This window comes from Lissotriton vulgaris, chromosome 7 (genome assembly GCF_964263255.1).
Source record: "Lissotriton vulgaris chromosome 7, aLisVul1.2, whole genome shotgun sequence".
In the NCBI taxonomy this organism is placed as follows: Eukaryota; Metazoa; Chordata; class Amphibia; order Caudata; family Salamandridae; genus Lissotriton; species Lissotriton vulgaris.
This window is the reverse complement of record NC_141695.1, coordinates 69244331-69266169: the sequence shown is the minus strand read 5'-3', so window position 1 is coordinate 69266169 and position 21839 is coordinate 69244331. Positions and strand designations below refer to the sequence as shown.

The 21839-nt window shown below is 41.5% G+C and overlaps 1 protein-coding gene across 1 annotated transcript; it reads left to right on the top strand.

Moving 5' to 3' along the window:
• The first annotated feature begins 19146 nt into the window (after positions 1-19146).
• On the top strand, positions 19147-20064 carry LOC147700763 (olfactory receptor 1L4-like). The gene has a single exon (XM_086929224.1). It carries the CDS (start codon positions 19147-19149, stop codon positions 20062-20064), a length of 918 nt encoding a protein of 305 aa, XP_086785350.1.
• The last annotated feature ends 1775 nt before the right edge of the window (positions 20065-21839 follow it).

Sequence of the window (21839 nt, the reverse complement as noted above, 5' to 3'; positions counted from 1 at the left end):
TAAGGATGAGACAAACAAAGTGGGATTAGTGACCAACTACAATAATCTTTTTTAAATTACTAACTAAAAGTATGGAAACAAATTTGGACATCCTACTGGCTGACAAATCACTAGTGGCATGTACACAAAGACAACCGGGATGGACTCTGAAGTCAATACTGAGGCCTAGTGTCCCTAAAGACAGAAACACAGGCCATTGGCTTACACAACACACTTTGGGGTTCCATAAATGTGGACAATGTGAAATGTGTAGATGGGCCATTGATAAGAAGAAAGACTTCAAAGGATTGGATAGCAGGACTTATGTTATACGACACAATATAAATTGCAATTCTAAATATGTCATTTACGTAATTGAGTGCAAGGGTAAACTCATTTATATGGGCAGCACCATTAGGTCCCTCAAGAAGAGAATCACCAAGCACTAGAGAGCTCTTAAACAACAGGATGTGAGATAACCAATGGCAATCCACGCAATGGATTGTGAGGCACAGGGTCAGCATAAACAATTTATTTTCTATGGTATTGACATTATGAAACAGAACACCAGGGAGGCCAATGGGCAAATAGGGAACCCCATTTGAGGCATAAAGAAGCATTCTAGGTTATACATCTTAAGATGGTGGAGCTGGGTCTAAACACCGATCAGGAGTGACATTATTTTTTAGGGGACTAGGAGACATGATGGTGTATAGCATTTAAAAAAAGTATGAATTTGATGTACATGTCACCCACATTCTACATAGACAGGAGCATATATTGTGATTTTGATGTCACCCCCAATTTATTTAATGTAAACCATTTGTTTTGATGTATTTCTTGCAAATTAATGTACAAGTTCAGATTCACAAGAACAATAATACACCATCTAAAGGTTTGTTATTATACCAATGAAAATGCAATCTGCTACGTCTGACAGGAAAAGTTTAATTCTAGCTGATGCATCTGAGCAGAATTGGTGTGATTAATAAGCAAAGAAATATGTGTGTGTTTACTATTGACAATTTTAGGCACGTATTGGAGTGCAAGAATCTGTAATGAGCAGGTGTGACTGAAACAGGCAAAATATGTGGTGTCCGTAGAATAAGTGGTATGTAAACATGTAGGCGTATAATTACTAGGATAAATTTCATGATGCGTTTTAGAATGGATGCATCAAGTCATCGGAGGTCTCATAGGAATATGGGTACTTACACATTGGAGTGCATCATTCAGACCAAAGCATTCATGCATGTGTTGCTCTAGTGGTTGAGGAGGAATAGTCTGTATTAATACTGGGTTCCACTTCTGGGTTGACATACACAGGAATACGGCAAAAGTGATCTGGATTCTCACGGTACTGTCAGGTGTGTGAGGAGCTTTAGATTCAGGTTTGCAATAATGAGTGTATATTATTTTGGGCTGAAATGTAGAGCAATTACCCTGAGAACGTGTAAGAGATCAGCGATACAATATTAGATATTGCATTCTAAGCATGTCATTGGCATCCGGTTCAACGGATAGAGTGATGTATCATATATCAGTTGCAGGGGATTTCGATTTTCTGAATGTGGCAGAAGATATTTTCTCGCACATCTGGGACCGAAGTAGAATGAGCATAAAGGTAATATTATTGCTAAATTAAAAGAATGATGGTTTAACAGTGGTAGTTTAATCCATTGATATTTGTGTAAATGGACTAAAATGGGTGGTTTTGTTTTGAATCTCTCTTGAATACAGGTATTATTAGAAGTTTAAGTATGTTAGAATTACAGATATGCCTCTTGATGACTTAAATCAGGTATAATGGAATATTTTTCTTAACATTGTCTAGCACACTGAATGTGATAGGTCAGTGTTATACACATGGTACAGACGGTATAAGGGCACACACTCTCAGGCACAGTGGCATAGACCCTGAAGTATGTTACAACATTTAGATTTCTGAATGGAGTCCAAGACATGGGTTTATACATGATCAGATCATGACGTGATGACCTCAGAATACGTTGTGCATGGGTTTCCAGTGATAACAAATTTGTGTTTCTGTATATATTGAAGCTGGAGTGAATTCCACATTTGTGAAATCTTTCCACAACATTTGTTAAGAACTGTATCCAACGTTGAATGTGTAATTATATGTGAAATTGGCCGTATTTTATCTTCTTAGCCCGGAAGGAGTAGCGGGGTGCTCCTCTGATCACAAAACACTTTTTGGCTGGCCCCAGAAATTAATGAAAAGTAAAGATGAAGGCCAAGGCTGAGAAATCGTTTGTCGTGTTGTTATCACTTATAAAAGAAATAGTTTTATTAATCGTGCGCTTAGAACTGGATTTACACTTCAAATTGTTGCTTCTATCTCCTTCATGGATCCAAAAATCTCTAGTCCTAATGATAAACTGCTGCCCAGGCTCGGCCCTAATTCAAGCAAGATTGTCTACCTCCCTAACTTACAGTCACAGCCGTACAAGTAAGCACAATGGAGCGGGTGTGTGCTGCAGTGGGAAATTAACACAGAATTGGTATCATTTATTTATTCAATTTTACCTATTCCATCATCTGTCGACTTCCCATCTCCCACCCCACCCTGCCCCTGCCACACTGCACTTACCTGTGCCAGCCATTGCTGCTAACTTATCAAAAACTCTGCAAAGAATTTCAAACATAAACTTCTCAAATACTAAAAGAAGAGCCCAATAGAGAAAATTCCTAACTACCATGTTCCTCTCCAAATCAACAAGGAAAACTCCCACGGTTTCCAAATCTTCATAGTACCCTTACTAGTCCTCAATGCTAATCTAACCATTTCCCTATACAACAACGGGAACATCTTTTTGCAAGACTTGGACCATAATTTACAATGGTTTGATAAAACGTTTTGAGGGACAAAGATACACTGTTTAACACTTTCCCTTCTTCCCTTCTACTCCACCAAATCAAAGTCTCTCCTCCGCAATAGAATCTCATGCTCCATATTCTTCCTATACCTCACCGACTCTGACTCTTCATGACCTGTCCCCTTACATAAACAAGGTAATCAATGATGACGAACCTAGGCCTTCTATCACAATCAAGGACTGTCCGAGAACCAACCTTTGAGACTTGCGTTCCCCCTCTACTCACATTAGATTAGAACAAAAACCTATCAACAACAACATTTTGGTAAATGGCAGATCTGCTAACTACCTTTCCTCTCCAACAGCCTATCCTAATGGGCGTCTTACATGTCCACCGCGTTCCCCTACCCATCAGTGTCTATTCCTTACATTACAAAAGGCCCACCGGTGAAATTAACCTGATATGTCCTCCGAACCCCTTTCTGTTCTCCACTACCACTTCACCATCCACTAGCCATCAACCCCCCTATACCTCCTCGACTACCCCCCTCCTTACATACCACCCACCTCCATACCTACCACCACTAGCTCCTAGGAGGGGTCTCATTTGCAATCTGCCCCTAATCCATCGATCTATACTTTAAAACCTCCATCCATTGAGGATAAGCTGGTGGACTTTAAACTTGATCTTCAGTTAATTAAAAACTACCTTCAGAACCTCTATGTGAACATGACATCGGACACCATACAACTCAGCCTTCCCTCTAGGGTTAAACACTACCGCAGAGAAACTTCATCCATGGAAAATCCTTGTCGTATGCACTGGAAAACACAACCCCATCGTAATCTCCACTACAAGTCCTGAAGGATTACTGACCATCTACCAGATGCTGACATACATTCCCTTCTGTTATCATATAACTCCATCCGTAATGACTCATCACCTACACCTTCCAATATCCAAACCATTCCTTCCAACCCATTTAGAAAAACTACTCTCAATCTTAGAACCATAAATAAGAGTAATTTATTACCTGTCCCCACATCACACCAAGAAGTTGTAGTAACTAAATCCCGCATCAAATATATGCTTATTAACTGCAGGTCAGATGTGAGTCCCTAGCTCATTGCACCATCAGGATTCAAGCAAGCCGGGCCGAAGACGGCTGAAATGCCAGAAACCGGTCCCCGGTAGCTTGTTTCCTTCCCAGTATAAGAATTGGCTTGGTAGTTTGGTCTGCCCTGTTCCCATGATGCACTGGGCCAGGGTCAGACTAATTTGCATATAACCAAGTCCTGAGCTGGGATGGTGCAGTGAGCTAAAAAACAGTGATGGATCAAGCCCTGATCTTTGGACTGGGTAAGAGTGGTCTGCTTAGTTAAGACACTCTGTTCATCACCACCCCCTTTTCTGAATCATTTTTGTCCACCATAAGCGTGGAAGGGTATACTCAGATGTGAGTCCCTAGCTCATTGCACCATCAGGATTCAAGCAAGCCGGGCCGAAGACGGCTGAAATGCCAGAAACCGGTCCCCGGTAGCTTATTTCCTTCCCAGTATAAGAATTGGCTTGGTAGTTTGGTCTGCCCTGTTCCCATGATGCACTGGGCCAGGGTCAAACTAATTTGCATATAGCCAAGTTCTGAGCTGGGATGGTGCAGTGAGCTAAAAAACGGTGATGGATCAAGCCCTGATCTTTGGACTGGGTAAGAGTGGTCTGCTTAGTTCAGACACTCTGTTCATCACCACCCCCTTTTCTGAATCATTTTTGTCCACCATAAGCGTGGAATGGTATACTCGGATGTGAGTCCCTAGCTCATTGCACCATCAGGATTCAAGCAAGCCGGGCCGAAGACGGCTGAAATGCCAGAAACCGGTCCCCGGTAGCTTATTTCCTTCCCAGTATAAGATTTGGCTTGGTAGTTTGGTCTGCCCTGTTCCCATGATGCACTGGGCCAGGGTCAGACTAATTTGCATATAGCCAAGTTCTGAGCTGGGATGGTGCAGTGAGCTAAAAAACGGTGATGGATCAAGCCCTGATCTTTGGACTGGGTAAGAGTGGTCTGCTTAGTTCAGACACTCTGTTCATCACCACCCCCTTTTCTGAATTATTAACTGCAGGTCAGCGGTAAGATACCGTACTGATATTGCTGACCTCTTACTTTCGAAAGAACTTGACCTCCTGATCTTTATTGAAACCTGGCTCAATTACACCTCCTCACCAATTTTGAATATTTTATTGCCATCCAACTATGACATCAGATTGGACAAACATGTTAAAGTGATGGGCGGCCTAGCTTATATCTACCACTCCTTTCTCTCTCTGAAATTTGCAAAAACAGATTTGACGTCCTCCTTTGAACACCTGGGCATCGAAATTTGGAACAAGGACAAGATCGTGTGTATACTCCACACAATATATCACCTCCCAGGTGATAATCTTGTTAATCGAACAAATATTAGAGACTATCAGCCCGATTCATCATCTGCATGTTTTGCGAGTCTGTAATAGCGAATAATAAGGAATCGCTATTACAGACTCGCAAAATGGGATTCATGTAGGAATCGCAAAATAAATTGCAATTCCTACACATTCCTTATTTGCGATTAGCAAATTGCTAATCGCAAATAAGGAATAACTCCCCATTCATTCCTATGGGCCTATAGGCCCATAGGAATGAATGGGGAGTTATTCCTTATTTGCGATTAGCAATTTGCTAATCGCAAATAAGGATGCAATTTCAAGGGTGCTCACCCTGTAGCACCCCTGAAATGTAATCTACATTGGTGTTGCGCACAAACATGTCCAAAGGAAATGTGTGTGTGCAACATGCAACTTAGAAAAATGCATTTAAAAGCATTTTTCTAAGTTTTCGCTATTTACCACGAGGTTTGACCTTGCGGTAAATAGCGGCCCAAAATTGTGATTTCGCAATTTAAAAATGGTTAATGAATTGCATTTAAGGAATCTCAAAGAGAGATTCCTTAAATGTAATTCCTCGCAATTTAGCGAATTCGCAATTACCGATTTTTGCATTTGGGATGATGAATCCCAAATGCAAAAATTGCGCTCGCAAAGGGCCAGATTCTCAGAATTTGCAGCTAGATTCATCATAGTCCCGTTTTGCGAGTCCTTAATAGCGATTATTAAGGAATCGCTATTAAGGACTTGCAAAACGGGATTCATGTAGGAATCGCTAAATAAATTGCGATTCCTACACATTCCTTATTTGCGATTAGCGAATTGCTAATCGCAAATAAGGAATAACTTCCCATTCATTTCTATGGGCCTAAAGGCCCATAGGAATAAAAGGGGAGTTATTCCTTATTTGCGATTAGCAATTTGCTAATCGCAAATAAGGATGCGATTTCAAGGGTACCAGGGGTGTCCAAAGGACACGCTGTAGCACCCCTGAAATGTAATCTACATTGGTGTTGCAAACACACATGTCCAAAGGACATGTGTGTGTGTAACATGCAACTTGGAAAAATGCATTTAAATGCATTTTTCTAAGTTTCCGCTATTTACCACGAGGTTTGACCTTGCGGTAAATAGCGGCCCAAAATTGCGATTTCGCAATTTTAAAATGGTTCATGAATTGCATTTAAGGAATCTCAAATAGAGATTCCTTAAATGCAATTCCTCGCAAATGTGCGAATTCTTTATTAGCGAATTTTGCATTTGGGATGATGAATCCCAAATGCAAAAATTGCACTCGCAAAGAGCCAGATTCTCAGAATCTGGCCCTTTGCGAGCGCAATTAAGCTTGATGAATCTGGCCCCTGGCCCTTTGCGAGCCGATTTTTCAATGATGAATCTACCTGTGTATCTTCCAACTCTGACCAACATCCTAACCATATCTTCCTTGGTGATTTCAACTTACACTGAAACTACGCAAATGATCCCCTACTGAACACCTTTGAGGACTTCCTTCCCGGCATTAAGTTCACTCAAACTTGCAATGGACCTACCGCAACTGGAGTTCCATCCATGATCTAATCTTAGGTAAAGATAATGGTATACAACTGGATGCCATATCACCATTTCATTGGTCAAATCACTACCTAATCTATTGTCTCATCCTGGAAAATGTTCTGATTAGTCAAGGACAACCGTGTATGACTAATTAATGGTTGAGCAATCATAGAAACATCAATATAACTGATCTAACCTCCATTAGTAAAGGCCTCCTTACGCCACCATCTAACATGACACATCTAGATGACCTTACCAAGCATTAATCCAATCCATGACTGATATTGTCAATAAAGTCCCTCTGAATCATCTCAAAAGATTGCCCAACAAGCATTCCAAACTCTGGTTCAATTGCTCCCTCAATGAGAAACGGCCCAATCCAAGGCTTGATGAGAGAGCATGGAGAAACTCTTCTTCTATAGATCACCCTGAGCAATTGAGGAAGATAAGAAATGTGTCTCACAAACGTATCCGTAGTGCTAAAGCATAACACTTTGGGTCACAACTTGACAATGCAATAAACAGACCATCAAACAATAAGCTAACCACACAACAAACCAACACTCTGTATTTAAGGACTTGTTTACTACTGGCAAGGAGCTGCCTGCACGCTTCATTGAAAAGAAAGTTTGAACTAGGATTGGAACTCACCTCACCAAATCCTCATTAACAGTACCAGCCCAGTCCCCCTCTTTGGCTTCACTTGCTAATTTACCCTCCTCTTGGATCCTTGGATTATACTTCTGGTAATAATGAGTTTTGTAATAACTCTATTCTGCCAGATGATGCAGAGCTCCTCAAATAATTAGGTTAATAAATCCATCAAACCACTTCAGTCATTCATTACCTGCTATGCTCTTCAAAGAGCTTAGATATTCCATACTCTGGCCTAAGATTGTACAAGAATCTCTCATGCTGGGCGTAATTCCTGTTTAACTTAGGGTAGGACCGCTATATCAAAAAAATAGATACAAACTTATCTGATCCTAACAACTTCTGTCCAATTACTAAAATCCTGATTCTAGCTAACCTACTTGAGGTGCATATGCATACAAATATGTAACCACATCGAACAATTTCATATCCTTGACCAATTCCAATTGGGTTTCAGGTCAGGTCACAGCAATGAATCTGCTCTAACACACATTGCTGATGACGCCCTGAGACTACTTGACCAAAATGTACCATGTCTGCTTATACTTCTCAATCTCTTCTCTGCATTTGATAGTCAAATATGACAACATGACTGATCTTCTTGAAAAAAGGATGGGGTTGACTAGAGTGGTGGTTCCTGCCTGGCTTTGGCACATGCCCTGGCCTACTAAAAATCCCATTTCTACCACTGCTTAACGCACAAAGCACTTCATTTTTTCAATCTTGTTTACCTAGTGAAAAAACTTGAATTATCTGTTTAAAATCGGGCCCTAAGAAGTTCTAATACTCTCCTGTTAAAATCACAAAAATTCAAAAAGAAGATAACCTATAACCACATCTTCTCTGGTCTTGCCCTGAGACTATGGAACGCTCTCCCTCCTGAAAACAGATCCAACCCTTCTATCTACTCATTCAAAAAAGAAGTCAAACAGCTGCTCCTGAATAATCTCCTGCAACAATAGGCCTGTTGACACTCAAATTGATTATCATTTCTTGTTTTTCTCTCGGGTCTCCCATCAACTTTACATTTTGGTTATTTAATATCATCTTGTTTCTGGATGTTCTTTAAGACATTTTCTGCATGTTTATTCTCTTATATGTACAATGTTTCTGTGCTTCTCTGTACAGCACTCTGACATCCTGAAGGGTCATGTTTGCGCTGAATAAATTGTGAGTAGGTTTGACATCTGACGTCCAATGCAGCTTCACAAGCCCAGGAATGGCTTCATATGCAGAGTGCAGGTTCTTGACACCACCCATCACCAGCTGACACCTGAGTTGGCTCCTGCATTGGGGCTAAGAAAAAGAAGTCAGTGATGATAGTTTTGTGTGCTGGTGGAGTCCTATATCAACAATGTCCTATTCTACCTTCCTCCTAGAATATCAGTATTTCCCTCCTTCCCAATAAATCCTCCCTTAGAAGTTCTTACTTTTCTGAATTGCTTTTACTGTTTGCTTCTCTCATCTTGTCAATCCTCTTTACTCTCCATTCAGTTATTCCTGCACTGCATTTCATGTCATAGCTCTCAGGTGATATTTAGTGTTTCTTAACATGAAAAACAGTGACTCCCTATAGAGCGGTGATCTGTGTCATCATGTAATCATAAAACAATCTGCAACATCCCTTTCAGTGCAAGCCCCAAAACCATTCATAAATATCACCTTGAAATCACAATGTCTGCTGTGCAATGCTGTGTCTTGTACTCCTGTATGGAAATCCATAGGACTTAAAACATTTGAAAACAACTTAACATATAGTATGGATGCTGTCCATTTCAGTCCTGGCAGAAGGGAGGATGAATGGCTCCCTCTTACCTGTCTTCAGCGTCCCGTGCACACAAATAACCTTTCCTCACTAGTACCCTGCCACACAGCAGCCCTCCTGCAGCCATTTACTACCTTTTCAGAGTAGGTGGTATATTTTGTGCTAACCAGAGTGCAATTGAGGATTCCATTCATAATTTGACCCTAGAAATAGGGTGCAAAATGTTTTATGCCATCCTGTGGTTTTAACCATTATTGTCATGGTACTGACAGGGTGTTTTTTCTTGGCTCGAAGGGTGAGAAATTAGCATTCTGTCTTAACCATGCAACCTTTAATCTGAAAATTTCTTAAAGAAAGCAAGGTTAATTTAAATGATTGCATGAGCTAAAGGCAAAGCCCTGGGTGAATACATTAAAAGGAATATACAGTAGAGGTTTAGAAAAATAAAACATGTTGGTAATTGATATGTAAAAATACTGTAATGATCCTCAAATCAGTTCAAGAGGTAAACCTAAAATATAAGACTGGGCAAATGCTTTCATGTTCCTCTGCAAAAATCATCCCCAATTCTACTAAGAGTGACTAACAGGGATTGAGAAATGAAGGAGGAATAGGGAAGGAAGGATTTGTGATAAAGGCTATGGAACAGTCCTCAGGGAGATCATTAATAGGAATCTCACTGACTCTTGTTTGATAAATCCCTATGGCGAGCACCAGGCCGAGCCATATAAAGGGGTGTGGTGTTTTTATTGGGACAAGAGGGGAAATGCTGGGTGGTAGGAATTTTCTGGATGCCTGCAAAGTTTATGTCCGAGAAGTGCAGGGGAAATTTGGGATTTTAGGCTAAGTTTGAGGTTTACATGGCATTGTGGGTAAGACAATGCCTTGGGATGCATGCAATATATAAAGCAGCTGTTACAATTGCCAAATCAGTGCATTTTTTTCTGGCAGGAAAGGCCCATCCATACAAGAAGGGTAATGTTTTTATCAGAACAAGTGGATAAACACTGGGCAGAAGGAATTTTGTGGATCCCAGTGCATTTCAGAAGTTTACATCACAAACATGGAAGGAAAATTGGTGACTTTCGGTTAAGTTTGAGGTAAGCAGGGCATTGTGGATAAAAACGTCATGGAATTCATGCAAAGCGTACAGCCCTGGCCTCCCCTCGATGTCTAGCTTTAAGAAATGTCTGTCTCTGATAGGTTTCCCCAGGTGGCGTTCTACCCAAGACCAAAAAGTGCAGCCATGCTTCATAGCAAATGGCACAATATTTGGATTTAGCCCGAGTCTTCCTGGCCCAGATGTAAAAAAACAAACAAAAATAATTGAATGTCCTCTCACTTTGGATGTTTTAGTCTGCGGGGGAACATAAAGGTTGTTTAGGCTATAGGGGTGAGATTGAGGCCTGATATCCGGATGGGTCAGACACACCCCAACATTTTATTAAATAAATGTTCATCTTGCCATCCATTGGGCTTTCCGCCCCCTTGGGGGCAAATTGGGGACAAACCCCTCTTCTGTCAACTGGGGAGCCAAAATACTGGGCTGTGTGGCCTATGCTATAGTGCAATGCATTCACCTCTTTACTTTGCCCCAAATACCAAATCTCTGGTCTCAAGTGGCCTTGTGGTTAGATTAAGGGCAACCTCCACAATTGGGACAAACTCCCTATCTGTATCCAGGGAAGGAGAAAAACTGTAGTGCCCCTTCTGGGGTGAGGGTATGGCTCAATGCCAGAGTAGGCTGTCTGCGTTTCAGATCAGTTCACAGCACTGAAACTGCTCTAACACACATTACTGATGACCCCATGAGTCTCTTTGACCAGTATGAACCATGTCTGCTTATACTTTTCAATCTCTTCTCTGCATTTGATACAGTCAAACATGACAACATGATTTATCTTCTTGAAAAAAGGATCGGGTATCAGGTCCAGTTTTAGGCTGATTTTGTCATTCCTGCATTATAGAACACAAAGAACCAAAATCAACCAATCCCTCTCTAACAGTACACTGGTCTCAATTGGAGTGCCTCAAGGATCCACACTCTATCCCACGCGTTTCAACTTGTTCATGGAATGTCTCACCCAAATTTTGACCCGTTCAAACATCTACTATCATATGTACGTTGATGATATGCAATTGTACATGAAAATAATATCATCCGATGATATCAAAACTCTTAACTGGGCCCTGTTAATAACTCAACAATAGTTAACTCATAACCATCTTATGCTAAATACACTAACAACTGTATTTCTCCTGATTGCCTCCCACAATTGCTCCACTTGTTGTTGACTCCACTAGATCTCGACAAGTAGCCGAATGTGCAAGACCACATCAGTGCAACCACGAGGGGAATCAATCACCAACTAAACACTTTAGGTAAAAGTGAACCGGTCCCTCTTCTTGATGACATGAAGCTTGCAGTATCATCCCTAGTTATCTAGATTACGGAAATGTGACCTTAGCAGGGTTGCCCAATGTGAGACTGCCCATTCTCAGGGCTACACTCAACTCTGCTGCCTCAGGAAAAACACAATCACATCACTCCAGATTTAATACAACTCAATTGGCTGTCTGTGGAAGCAAGGACTCAGTTCATGAAGCTTGCTTGATGCACAACGCACTTCATTTCATCACTCCTGTCTACATGGTGAAAAAACAGAATCTATCAGTTAAGAATCAGGTCCTAAGACGTTTTAACACTCTCCTGTTGAAATCACAAAAATTCAAAAAGAAAAGAACCTATAACCACGCATTCTCTGGTCTTGCCCTGAGAATATGGAACACTCTCACTCCTGAATTCCGATCCAACCCTTCGATCTACTCATTCAAAAAAGGTAGTCAAACGGCTGCTCCTGAACAATTGGGTGCAACAATAGGTCTGTTGACACTCTAATTGATTATGATTTTGTGTTTTTCTCCCTTTCTGTATGTTTATTCTCTTATATGTACAATGTTTATGTACTTCTCTGTACAGCACTCTGATATCCTGATGGGTCACGTTCACGCTAAATAAATTGTAGGTAGGTTTGATATCTGATGTCCAATGCAGCTTTACAAGCCGAGGAATGACCTCATATGAGGAGAGCAGGTTCTAGACACCATCCATCACCTTATGGCACCTGAATTGGTCCCTGCATTGGAGCTTAGAAAATGAAGGCCACAATGATAATGATGTGTGCTGGTGGAGTCCCATATCAACTATGTCCTATTCTACCTTCCTCTCAGCATTTCAGTATTTCCATCCTTCCCATTAAACCTTCCCTTAGTAGTTAGTGCAGTTGACCTTTAGCCCCAAATCATTCATAAAAATATTAAAAGAGTCAAGCAATGTTTTTAGGCCATTTCCTTTCCTGGCTATCAGGACAGCATCATCAGCATGTATTAGTACGGGGATTTAACACAGGTTAATCCTTGGGGGGTCCTTCCCCACCTTATATAATTAATCTCCCAACCCAATGATATATAGTCAGAAGAGGAATGGGGCGAAGACACAACCCTGCCTTACCCCAATATCAGAGGGGAATTCTTCAGTTAAATCTCTCTTACTATTATATAGGACTGAGGCTGGGGTGTGTTTGTGACGCCAACTGAGCACGGTGATAATTACTCCAACAATCCCCATTTGAGCCAATTTGGATCATAGGTTAGGGCAATTCCCTGTGTCTAAAGCACATGTCAGGTCAATAAAGGCTAAATATACACAGCCCTTTTGTGCTTTAGTATACTTATGGACAATTAATGCCAAGTTAATTCAACAGTTCCAACTCCTGCCCAAAATACAAACTGGTAGATCAAGAGTGCTTGGGACTCAAGCCCCCAGAGTTCTAATTTACCCAGGATAAACCTTCACACAATTTTACCTGAGCTGTGGAGATGGGGGAATTGGGCTGTAGCAATGAGGTTGAGTTGTATCCCCCTTTTTAAAGATTGGCACTATAATGGCTTCCTGCCAGGTCTTTACTAAGGGACACACTATAGCAGCCTTTGAGACATTAGTTTTCAGCGGGGCCCAAAACTATGGTAAATACTTGTACAAATCAACCAGGATTATATCCGGAGCTTTCTCTGGGTGACTATTTTCTATAGCAGAGAGTAAAACACTCCCCTCTACTGAGTTACTCAGGGCCTAAGCTGCTCTTTTATCAAAGGGTGTTTTTTTGAGGTGGGAGACCTATTTTCTATCTGTGGGATCGAGGAGAAAATTTCCAAGAAATGCTTTACCCAATTTTTGGCTGGTGCTATAGTATCTAGTTTAGGCATTTCATCACCTAGCATAGAGGTTGAGTTTACAACCTCCCAGAAGGCACGTGAATTTTTAAAATTAAAGCAGTTTTTAAATATTCCCAGGCCTTATTCTTCAAATACAGTTTCTTTTTCCAAATTACCTCTTTCCTGGCTTTTGGTATTTCAGCTTCATTCCTCAGGATCTTTTTAGGGGCACACTATAGTGTCTTGTGGGCTTCTGAACAGGTCTTACTAAACCATCTTGGGTTTCAGAAGCTTTTCTGACACATTTAGTTAATTTATCTGCCATAAGGCCATTAAGATTTGGAAAGGCCACTATGGCATCATCGGAAGAGGCAGAGTCTGAGACGACTGTCTCAAATTGAGCCTGGTTATTTGCCATAAGATCGGTAAGAAAGGCGTCCTCTCAACTTTTTTCCTTTTAGTATTCATGCCCTTATTTCTATTGTATACTACCCTTTGTTGTAGTTATGTTTCCCTTTCAGTGATCACAACTAAGTTTATAGTTAATACAATGGAATTGTGGTCACTTTTACAGCTAGTCATTACTACACTTCCCTTGCAAACCTGTCTCTGATCTTCACTAATTAAAATGTGGTCAACAGTAGGCCCACCTATGTTGGTATCTGGGGAGAAATAGCCATATCCAGGTCTTGAAAAAATGTAAAATTCTTAACAAAGGCAATTTTAATTAATGAGTCCCCATATGGCGTGTGTTTAAAATCCATCAGGAACTTATCCCTCTCATCACAGATACCACTCGATTACTGAACCCTGTGGTCACAGATTCCTATGTTAAAATCCCCCGCCCAGATTATGTGAAGATCCTTTAGAGGATTGTTCTGAGCTTGGGTTATAACATTTTCTAAATCATCTATGATGTTAGTCACAGTTGGATTAAAAACATTATATTAATAATTAATTAGGAGCAAATCAAATGACTTCGGCAGGATAATTATAAGCAACAAAAAAAAGGGGATATACACAGTTCTCTAATTGCAATATCTGGGAGAGCCACCGATATAAAAGTAACTAGGCCCAGTTTACCTCGGCCTGATCTTGATGGTACTGCTGGTGCATAATAAGAGGCATAGCCGTCAACATGTGGGGAGTCTATTATCCAGGTCTCTCGGCAGTAGACAATTTTATGTTGTTCAAGCAACATTTTCCAGAATGGGGAATTTATAAGTGCTTGGGTTTTGGCGCAGTGATTAGATAAGGACATGGTGCAGGCTGAATGATTAGAGGATAGCACAGGAAGTAACAGTGTGAATGCTTGACCCCGTGGGTACTGTCTCGGTAATTGGAGGAGTGAATCAGTTGTGTAGAGGTAGTTATAGGAATGCATGGATAGTGCACATTTGATTGTTCTACTGCTTGTGTTAATGCCTGAGTCATTGTGCAAGTACATGGATAGTGACTGGATACTTAGTGTGCTGCAAGTTGACAGCATGGTGAATTTATAACTGCTTGGGTTTTGTTGCAGTGATTAGATAAGGACATGGTACTGGCTAGATGATTAGAGGAGTGCACAGAGCATGACAGTGTGAATGCTGGACTGCATGGGTACTACCTGGGTAATTGGAGGAGTGAACGAGCACTGTGAAGGGGGTTAAGGTACACCATGGATAGTGCACATTTGATTGTAGCACGGCATGTTTTAATGCCTGAGTCATTGAACAAGTACATGGATAGTGTCTGGTTACTTAGAGTGCTGCAAGTTGACAGCATGGTGAATTTATAAGGGCTTAGGTTTTGACTAAGCATGGGCGAATTTTGCGAATCTGGCGTTCGCGAATTTTGCGAATTTGCGAACTCGCAATCCGCAAAATCCGCGAATTTGCAGATTTTTTTTTGTGTTCGCAAGGATTTCTGCCAGTTTGCAAGGATTTCTGACAGTTCGCGAGGGTTTTGTAACAGTTCGCAATTGCGAACTTACATGTCGGCTCGCAACGGTCACAATTATGTTGTTTCTACGTCTGGTTCATCATCACAGGTTCCCAGCACCCTCTGTTTCACCCCTGCCACCCTCTGTTTCTCCCATGCCACCCACTGGTACATCAATGCCTTATGCCACCCTCTGGTTCATCATCACTGTAGATTATGGGGGGAAAAAGCAAGCACACCTGCCTGCTTCAACTGACATGAATTAATTTGGGGTAAATTTATTAATGTGTCACTGTTTTAAAATTCCAGTCTGGCACCTGCTTCCTTATCTGTAATTTGCTTTCTGTTGCAGTGCAATTTTTTTTCTCCAGGACCTTTGTGGCCTACTTGTAGCTATTCTATGAGCCTGCTGTGAGGGTCAGAGCAGGGTCATACAATTGTTGCAACTAGCAACTGAATTCTGGAGGGGCCCTTGTCAGGAAGCACTACAGGGAACGGTTACTAATGATGAGTTTGAACTTTTGAACCTGCTTTCACTTTTGCAAAACTCGTTTTTCTGCAGAACAGCATTACAGCAACTGTAATGCCCCACCAAGCTTATATGAGAAAATTGATTTCTAATCCCAAAGTTATCCAAAGAAAATCAAAAGGCCTCAAATCCAAAAAAGTGCAGGCAAATGTCAACCTGAGGAGTTATTCTGAAAAATATCATAATTTTCAGAAGGTCTATGCTGCTTGCTAGTATATTTCTTGTGCAGAATTGCATTTTTTGTAATTTCGCGAGTGCGAGATTGTTGCTGCCCGCCGCACCTACATGTTCGCAATTGCGAACTTACACCGCAAAGAAAAAAAATCCGCTGCGTGCGAATTTGCGGATTTTGCGGGAATTCGCGAATCTCGCGGATTTCGAATTTACCGAAAATCCGCGAGCGTAGCGGATTTTCCGCCCATGCTTAGTTTTGATGCAGTGATTAGATAAGGACATGGTACTGGCTGGATCATTAGAGGAGTGCACTGAGAGTGACAGTGTGATTGCTTGACTCCATAGGTACTACCTGGGTAATTGGAAGAGTGAATCAGTACTGTGGAGGTGGTTAGGGGACTGCATGGATAGTGCACAATTTACTGAGGAGAGTAGGATCTGCTTACTATGGTTACCCCCACTTCTTGCTGATGTTTCACTATTTTTCGAATTTAGTCTGGCTGGGGCCCTGCTATCCAGGACCCCAGTCTAGCTGTTTCCTCTCTAAAATGATTGCATGTACTTTAGGTACACTCCAGTTTGGTTACTGGGGTACCCTTGTGAGTCCCTAGTATATGGTACACTAGGTACTGAGGGCATAGGTACCCCAGAGGCCTACCAGGGGCTGAAGCATGTATTATGCCACCCCTGGGAAGCCCTCCAAAATGACACCACTGGTACGGTGGTTGATGCACCCGTTACTAAGATGTAGGTTACCTATATCTACCTTTAATCACTGACACATATAAGCCTTTCAATCACTCCTATGGTAGGAATTATCAATCCTGAAGGCAGAGTGCTTGGTTTTGTGTGAGAGGGTGCCCATGCATGAGCAGGACCCCTCTGCAGCTTTTGGAACCTATTCACTGAGGCTGATCCGTGATGCAGCCAGACCATATACTCTTAAGTGCATTATAACCTCGTGGTAAATGCTAACTTTGGAATGGCCGCATGGAAACATGTTGTGTTTGGTGTCAAACACTTTGGAATCCTACCCCCCCACTGCCAGTCCTGGCGGCAGGTGTAGAATTCCACCCTTCTAGAGGGAGAGACATGCACACACTGGTCTAACCGTTAATAGTTTAAAAGAGCCCTGGCATCACAAAATTGATGCTGCAGCCACAGACACAAGTCTGGCCTCCTGCTGCTGTCCGAAACTCCGGTAGGGGAGGTCTGGACAAAAGGTTTCCTGTCACAGGGAGGTGTAACCACCTCCCAGACAGGCTTTAGTGTATTGGGGCTGGGTGGGTGCACTCTGAGAGTGCTTTATTGTCTACACTGGGGGCACATGTGGTGTCACTGTGCATAGTCCAGTTCTGACCCGGGCGGGCAGAAACACTTCTGAATACTTTTTGTGGTGGGGGCATGGCCATGCCCATGGTGGGCAGCATCTACCCATGTTTTTTTTAATAAATATTCTTTTGTGTCTGAGCTTACCCCCCCCTCCTGGCAGGAATATTGGGGCAAATACCCAATCTGCCCCCAGGGGCCAGAAGGACTGGTGCTCTCTTTTTGGAGGTAGGGGAATGATGGGCAGCTGCCATTTCTATGCTTTTGTGTACCTGGTGTCCAGTGGGCTTTCTGCCTCCATGTGGCAGAGTTGCCTAAGTAGGAACCCACTGGGTAGAGACACCATTAGAAATTTGAGATTCTCCACTTTCAAATGATACTGCTTCCAAATAAATGTGTGCTCTCTAGTGCTGATTCAGTGAAAGTAAAGTGAGACAATTGTTTTGTTTTACTTTCACTTTAGCAATAACTACATCAACCCCCCATATGTTGATAGTGATTAGCAAAGAATAAAACATCAGACTCTGGCTCCTTGGAAGGCTTTTCCCAAGCAGCCTAAGCTAAAAAATTCAAAAAAAGGAATCATTCTGGTGCAAGCACCAAAGGGTATTTTATAGCCCTCCCCAATGACAACCAATGACCTTCAGATGCACTGGGGAAAGAGTGCGAACATAAGCCACACTTAAAGGTTAACTTCATACCACTTTTATTTTCTGTGGGAGGGTGTTGCAGTAACAACAGTTGTTCATTTGTGATGCTGTCCCTACTCGGTTAGTGTTTGGTTCTTTTTGGCTGTATTAACCACAGAAATGCAAACGGCAATGGGTTTATCATTTGTTGGTTGAGCACATGTCCCTTCCTAAAACTCTCCTTAACCCTCTCTAAATCACTCCTTTCTCCTCCCTTAATCCCACCCATTTTAGAGTAAGTATTCCCAATTTCCTAGCCACTTACTCTGGCTTCTTACATTCTGAAATTTAGGCCTAGGTATGCATAGATCTCTGAGTTTGAGGTGGAGCTACTGAACGTGAAAGATCTGAGAGGTGGAGGCAAAGTAGGGGTGGCTGGAACTTGCAGAGTTTACCTGTGCAGATTTCTGTTGAGTTGCATAAAAACCATGAGAGATTCCACAGGTTTCTGCTAGCATGCACGATGCCGGCATGTCGATCTGTTCATGCTGATTTGTAGTGGCCGGAAGCTTGTGCCGCATTGTAAATTCAGTGTCAACGGCACCATGTAGTGCTCCAGAGGGAGCTGCTTCTTTCTTCGAGTCAGTGGATTTTCTGCTCCAGGGGCAGCTTTCGCAACGCAAATGCTTGCAATCGCTTGTGTGTTCTGGTGCCCAAAAATCGTGCTGTAGTCACAAATTCTAGCTCACACTCGCCAACTTACCATTGGTGAGCCATTTCCAAGAAAAACCCCGCCATGCAGTGGTTGGGGAGTTTTGCCAGAACTCTATGCTCCCAGTGGAACTCGGAGTGGACAAAACTCTGCGAACCTCGCTGGTGGAGGGAAGTTAATTTCTCACCTTTAAGCCAAAGACCTCTGCACCAATGTTAGTGAGTAGTATCTTGTAGTTCAATTGTAGTACTGATAAACATGCTACAAAAATCAGTTTTTGAATAGTCTCCTGAATATTTCTTTGTGGGTTGTAGACACACCTTTGAAACATCATCTAGTCCTCAAGCTTCACCAGTTTAATTGTCATTGTTTTTGTTTCTTTGCAGATTGTCTTCAAATACAAATTTCTATAATCACTGAAGAAATGAAAGTACAAAATCAGAGTTCAGTAAATTACTTATTGATTGTAGGATTTTCAGATTTTCCACAACTACAAGTTCCTCTTTTTGCTTTATTTTTACTGATTTATCTCTTATCTGTGGCAGGAAACGTTATAATCATGACAACTATTTACTTCAACTCACATCTGCACACACCTATGTATTTCTTTCTCACAAATTTGTCCTTCAATGACATCTGTTACATTACAGTCATTTTCCCACACATGTTGGCCCACTTTTTTCAGGAAGGCACGCAGGTTTCTTTTACTCAATGCCTGGTGCAGCTGTACTGTTTCATGGGCTTGGTGCTTGGAGAATACATTCTCCTGTCAATAATGGCTTATGATCGTTATGTTGCCATCTGCAAACCTTTACGTTACACATCCATCATGAGTATGGCTGTGTGCACCCGCTTGGATTTTGGAACATGGGTATCTACTTGTATATTTCCATTACCACAAGCAATGTTGCTTTGTCAACTGTCCTTCTGTAAGTCACACACAATCAACCATTTTTTCTGTGATATAACAGCTCTTCTGAAGATTTCATGCAGCAATACGGGCTCATTTGAGACCCTAACTTATGTTGAGGGTGCGATAGTGGTAATAATGTCCTTTAATCTAATAATATTTTCATATATTAAAATCATCTCTTCTATACTTAATATAAAATCTAAAGGCGGGAGGCACAAGGCATTTTCCACATGTGTGTCACACCTCACCGTAGTTGTTTTATTTTACGGTTCTATTTTTGGTACCTATGTGCGTCCCACATCAACATATTCAGTCAACAAGATTTCCTCTTTGTCCTATATTGCAGTTACTCCACTCTGTAACCCCATTATATATAGCCTGAAAAACACAGAGTTTAAAAATGCCTTCAGGAACCGAAAGAATATTTGAACAAAAACATGCTCAATGCTTATGGTTACATCCACACATTGTTAAGCAAATAGAAACCATTTTGCACATTGCTGCTAAAGTTTGAACAGTGAACACGGACAAAGACAGTGCAGGACGTGCAGACAGGAGGTCAGGCTGGAAGACGCTATTTTCTCTAGTAGGATGCTTACCAGGGTTCCCCACGAATATAAAATTTCAGCTCTAAGTACCACGAGCCTCAACTCGGTGACTGACGACCGGGCGCTTGATTTACTACATAGTTGTGATACATTGCTTGCATATCAGTTCTTACATTTTTTTCCAGAGGGTTAGATACCGATTAGGGACTTTCTACGCATGGAGCATGTCCCTTGTCTGTTACCTTGAACAACAGATGGAAAGGATATCCAATGATTTTTAGAAGACTTTCTCTAATAGTTGGACTCAATACAAAACGGGAGCACAGTCTACAATAGAAAGGGATTGATATGAGGGCGGACAGTGGATTGAGGACCTGAATGAATTCGAGGACGTTGCCCTGCACACCTATACAAATTCCATTAGGAGACTCATCTTGCGGCATCTCCTTATATCGTGATTACTTGATTGTTCATAAAAGAAACGTCAAAACTGAAAACGTGTGAACTGCCTTGAAAAAGTAAATTTTTTGGAGGAAACACGTGTTGGCAACTTCTATGCTGAGAACATCGAAAGCAATAAACTCAACTAGCAACAACGTTATGGATCATTTGTGTTTAATTGTATTTTCCTAAAGTTATTGTTGAGAACCGACAGTTGAAGAAGTTAATACTTTAAAAAACCTGTGCTGATTACACTTGTCCATTACATACTGGATTTGCATACGGTTATTCGAGAGTGCTGGGATCGACAACTACCTCTCTACAGAGATCAGATGTTAATCCATGTGAAATCGCATTTCAGGAATTAATATTTTGCGCCACAGGAATGATTTTGAGCACTGTTATCCACCGTTTGTTAATATAGTTTTCATTTTTTACAAGATTAAAAGTGCCAAACAATGCGGAAAATGTGATCTGTCAAGAACAACAAATATGTAATGATAAGAGGGATTACTAGTTGTTTAAGCTCAGAGCAAATATAATTTCCTTATAATTTAAATGTTATGCTTTTGATTATCTCTATGAATTTACAAGACTATGGTTCTAATAAAGGATCGATATAAACATGTGAGCCAATAGAGGCACAAATCTGCACATGGACTACATTAACATATGGCCTTTGTATAATTTATATTGGTATTTTTCAGACTCATATTAAATTGGTGTTTTCTAGAACTATATATGCCGTCCTTCTTAAACAATGTGGTACAAAAGGGGGTGGTAATGGACGGAGCATCTGAACCAATCAAACTCTCACACCCAGTCAAACGATCTGGGTTTAATCCATCACCATTCTTTAGCCCACTCTGCCATCCCAGTTCAGACATGGCTATATGCAAATCAGTCTGACCCTGTGCCTCATGGGAACAGTCCAGCCCGAACTGCCAAGCCATGCCTTCCCTGGACCGGAAACAAGCTTCCGAGGACCGGTTTCTGGCATTCCAGCTGTCTTCAGCCCATGCTTGCTTGAATCCAGTGGCAAAGTGAGCAAGGGACTCACGTCTGAGCATACCCTGCCACACTCATGGCGGCCAAAAGCGGTACAAAAGGGGGTGGTAATGGACGGAGCATCTGAACCAATCAAACACTCACACCCAGTCAAACGATCTGAGTTTAATCCATCACTGTTCTTTAGCCCACTCTGCCACCCCAGTT